Source organism: Selaginella moellendorffii, unplaced genomic scaffold (assembly GCF_000143415.4).
Source record: "Selaginella moellendorffii unplaced genomic scaffold, v1.0 SELMOscaffold_4, whole genome shotgun sequence".
Taxonomy (NCBI): domain Eukaryota; kingdom Viridiplantae; phylum Streptophyta; class Lycopodiopsida; order Selaginellales; family Selaginellaceae; genus Selaginella; species Selaginella moellendorffii.
In genome coordinates this window covers 3,352,729-3,357,593 of record NW_003314265.1, presented here as the reverse complement: position 1 = coordinate 3,357,593, position 4,865 = coordinate 3,352,729, and the positions used below count along the sequence as shown (strand labels likewise).

Sequence of the window (4,865 nt, the reverse complement as noted above, 5' to 3'; positions counted from 1 at the left end):
GCTCAATTACACCAAAACCTCTCTCTCTCTCCCCTAATCAAATATTTTGCTTGATCTAGCAAGTGGCATGAGGACGTGACCAAGTCCAAGAATAACCATGCTAAAAGAATAGTAAGGTGGCTACTTTGCAAAGATGGAGAAATGGCACACTAAAAAACATTCTTTCTTTTCAAAGTTCAATATTACCTTCAGTGCGGGGATCCAAAGGTTTGAAGATGTCACATGGATCTTTGCCAACTCAATCGATATGGTCACAGCATTAGGTCCTACATCTTGCCATCATCCTTCAATACGTCCTCAAGCAAAACTAGTAGAAACCTGAGTTGGTTTTAGAACTGCATGTAGTGGCGTAGCTCCTCTTCAACGCATGAAAATCTCCTGAGGCATGCTGCTTTTACATGCTAAGCCAATGTTCTGGAAAACATTCCAATGTCATTTTCGCCCTCAGAAATGCCCCTTGTAACATGTTCTAGACACGAAGCCCAAACAGCTTACATGGTAACTTGTTCAGGTGGCATGCAATCCACACATCGAATCTTCTGCCTTCGCTTGGGATGTGATTGGACCATCCTCTTCATAAGCTTAGCGCGATCCAAGACTAACAGTTTGACAGCAAAGGCCGCCTAGTTAACGCCCTGTTCCTCCAATGCCATGACTCGGGGTGGCTTCGGTCAGTAGAACATAGCTAAAGAACTCACAGAGAGATCAACGATAAACCTTATTCAGATAGAAACTGTGAAATATACACGGTTTTTTGCTCCTCAACAAGGAAAGACATGCAGATTCCTTAGACGAACAACGCACCGTCTACTTGTGCCTAGCATTTCAGGATCTCTTATACTGCATCAGCCTCAAGCAAGGCCCACTCATTGAATTTGCCATGGGATGATCAGCTTGGCCAGAAGAAGAAAAGAGGAATGGAGCAACAACATCAGCATTCAATCCATGATCCAGCAATGCGCGGCCGCAGGAGATTTGGCAGCTGCCAAAAGCCTCCACGCCAGAGTCACGGAGCTCGGGTTAGATCGAGGCACGGTCGTTGGGAATCTCCTGGTGAGAATGTATGGTATGTGCGGGAGTGTCACAGATGCTCAAGACTGCCTTGCCCGCATCTGGCATCCAAACGTTTTCTCGCAAAACATCATAATGGCAGTATATTCCCAAAACGGGCATCTACACGACGCCAGATGCGCTTTCGATGCGATGCAGGACAAGAATGTGGTTTCCTGGACAACAATGCTGAGTGCCTACTCTCAAAACAGCCAATTGGAGGCAGCATCACAGTTCTTCGCGAATATGCCACAGCGAAACGTTGTATCCTGGAACGCAATGATTACCGCATATGTCCAAAACGGGCATCTCGACAAAGGACTGCGAATATTTGACTCGATGCCCGGCCGAGACCTCGCCTCCTGGACGGCCCTGATCTCGGCACCCAGCGCAGATGCCACACTCGTGGAGCGAATATACTCCCTGCTCCCTGCGCGGGAGCTAGTGTCCGGCACCGCCGCCATCGCCGCATATTCCCGCGCAGGGAATCTCGACGCCGCGCGTTCCGTGTTCGATTCAATGCCCGAGCACAACGCCGTCTCTTGCAACGCCATGATCGCCGCCCTCTCCAGCGTCGGTGCTCTCGAATCCATCCAAGAAATCTTCGCGCGAATGTCCCAACGAAGCGCCGTCTCTTGGAATTCCGCGATCCAGGCGCATGCCGCGATCGGGCATCTGGAATGCGCAAAATCCATCTTCGATCTGATGCCCCAGCGCGACTCTGTGTCCTGGACGCTCATCGTCTCGGCGCTTGGCGAGCACGGATTCGTTGGCGACGCTCGAATCGCCGCTGATGGAGCGCCGGAGCGATGGATCTCCCTCTGGAACGCGCTCGTTGGGGCACTCGCGAGGAACGGCTACATGGACGAAGCCCAGGTGGTCTTTTTCTCCATGGATTCCAAGAACGCGGCCACGTGGACGGCCATGATCGGCGGGCTCGCCAGCGCGGGAGACATCGACGGCGCCGAGCGGGCTTTCGCGGAGATGCCCGAGCGGGACTTGGTTTCCTGGACTGCCATGCTGTGGGGGTATGCCCAGAACGGGCATGCCACCTCTTCTGCTAGAGTTTTCTGGAGAATGCCTTGCTGGGACGTTGTCGCCTGGAATGCTTTGATTGTCGCTAGTTCGGAGCCGGGAGAGGAGCTGGAAGAAGATCCCAAGACCCTGTTCGATCGAATGCCTGGACGGAACTCTGGATCCTGGAGCGCCACCATCACCGCTTTCGTGCACAGCGGTCAGCTTGACGAGAGCCGGGAGGTTTTCGACAGGCTGCCCAGCTCCGACGCCGCAGCGTGGAGCACTCTGATCCAAGCTTATGTGAACTCAGGACGGATTTTCGACGCTCGGGAGCTGCTTGAAAGAATGCCGTGTCCAGACGCTGCTTCCTGGACAACGATGGTTAAAGCTTGTGTCGAAGGCTGGCCAGTAAGACAGATGATCACAGACCTGTGTTGGCGATTCGACTTGGAAGGCACACGGGTTGACGAGATATCGCTCGCAGCCATTGTGGAAGCCTGCGGCTGCCAAAGAACTCTTGCCGAAGGAAAGTTGATCCACCAGGAGCTCGACGCTGCTTGTTTCTCCTCGTTCTCCAGGCTGCTCATTGCTGCTTCGTTGGTCGACATGTACGGGAAATGCCGGAGTCCACACGATGCGTGGCTCGTCTTCGCAGCCATCAGCCAAAGCCACAGCCGACTTTCTTCTTTCCAGGATCACAGCAGCAACTCTGAAGAAGTCGATGAAGTCGTTCTTTGGACTTCGATGATCTCGGCCTTCGCTCAAAACAACCTCAGCTCCAGCGCTCTTCAACTCTTCCACCGGATGCTGCTCGAAGGCATCCAGCCGGACGTCATTGCCTACACCACGGTTCTCGATGCGTGTGGAGTAGTGCAAGCCAGAGCTGAAGGCAAAGTCATCCACTCGAGCATTACTGACGCTGGTTTGGACACACGGGCCGCCATAGCCAGTTCTCTCATCACCATGTACTCCAAGTGGGGGTGCATAGACGAAATAGAGCACGTTTTTGACAAGGTGGTTCTGCCGAACGTGGTGGTGTGGACTGCGTTGATCTCGGCTTACGCTCACAATGGTCACGGCCGCCTCGCTCTTCACAGCTTCGCTAGAATGGACGCCGAAGGTGTCCAGCCCGATCACGTAACCTTCATCAGCGTTGTCGATGCCTGTGCCTCCATTCCCGAAGTTACCCAAGTCAGACTTCTTCATGACGAGATTTCCTGTTGCAACTTGGATCACCATCCTCAACTTCAGAATGCCCTTTTGAGTCTCTACTCCAAGTGTGGCTGTGTCGATCGAGCCAGGATCATCTTTGAAAGGCTTCCAACCGTCGGTGTCATCCCAGGGTCTGCGATGCTACAAGCTTATGCTGAGAACGGGCGCGGCCACCAGACGCTGAGCTTCTTCAGGCTTATGGTGCTCCAAGGCGTTCATCCTGAGAACGTCACCTTCCTCAGCATTCTCTCGGCTTGCAGCCATGCGGGCCTTGTTGAAGTTGGTTGTGACTACTTCGTCTCGATGAAGCAAGACTACGAAGTTGAAGAGACTGTGGAGCATTTTACGTGCATGGTCGATCTGTTTGCCCGGTCTGGAAAGCTGGAAGAAGCAGAGGAGCTGATTGGCAGCATGCCCTTCCAGCCCGAGGACTTAGCATGGCTGGCTCTATTAGCTGGTTGCAGAAGCTATGGACATGTTGAGCGGGGTATCCGAGCAGCATCACGAGCTTTGGAGCTCAATCCAACAAAAACTTCCGCTCCTTATGTCTTGTTGTCCGGTCTAAATGGAAACTGTAAATAACGTTGGAAAAAATGCTTAAAACACCATCATAAAACCTTAGAAACAAAATCCATAATAAAAGCTAAAAAGCTAGCACTGAGACATAGTATACAATAAGAGCACAACATAGATTAACTTCCCTTTGGAATTGCTTGTTGAAGCTTGCATTTGGCAAACCTGGCTTGGAGCTCTTACAAATGAGAGGAAAAAAACTAAAATTTTAGCAAATTTTGTGATTGATATTCCTCCCAGAGAGAAACTCATATATAATCCTTGTCCAAGGTGAGGATGAGATTTACATTTTCAAGCAACACCCAACAACAGCTTGAGGGATGCTTAATAGGATAACACAATAGATAAGCAAGAGATGCCAATAGTAATTGATGATGAGGTCAAGGGAAGGATTTGAGTGGTATGACAAGATTTCAAACAATTGGTAATAGTCCAATTGACAACCACGCTTGAGGGGGATGGCATTGGAGTTGTTGGTGATGAATTAGGACATATCTTTTTGAAAGATTTGCCATTAAAGCTACCCTAGCTATGAAGTTGATTATCGGATTAAGGTTGTTTCAGGTTATAAACAACCTATAAAGGCTTTATACCATTTGAACATTAAGAAGATGAATGAATTCAAGAAATAATTCACATAACTCCTTGAAAAAGGTTATATCCAATTAAGTAAATTGCTTTATGAAGCATCGATCTTTTTTGTTGTGAAAAAGGATGGTACTATGAGGATGTGTATCAATTATTAAGCTCTCAACAAGATTATAGTCAAGAATAATTATCCTTTGCCTCACATTAATGACTTTGTTAGACCAAATTTTAAAGGCTAAATATTTTTTGCAACTTGATTTATAGTCTGGATATCATTAGATACAGGTGGCAGATCAAAATGTGGAAAAAAAAACTTTTAAAACTTGTTACTGGTCTTATAAGTTCCTCACTTATGCTATATAATGCTCTATCAATGTTTAGAACAATGATGGATAAAATATTTAAAGATTATTTGGACACATTTG

The 4,865-nt window shown here is 48.8% G+C and overlaps 1 protein-coding gene across 1 annotated transcript; it reads left to right on the top strand.

Annotated features, from left to right (window-relative positions):
• The first annotated feature begins 885 nt into the window (after nucleotides 1–885).
• On the top strand, nucleotides 886–3,861 carry LOC9654084 (pentatricopeptide repeat-containing protein At4g02750). The gene has a single exon (XM_024669039.1). The coding sequence runs from the start codon at nucleotides 886–888 to the stop codon at nucleotides 3,859–3,861; it is 2,976 nt and encodes a 991-aa protein (XP_024524807.1).
• The last annotated feature ends 1,004 nt before the right edge of the window (nucleotides 3,862–4,865 follow it).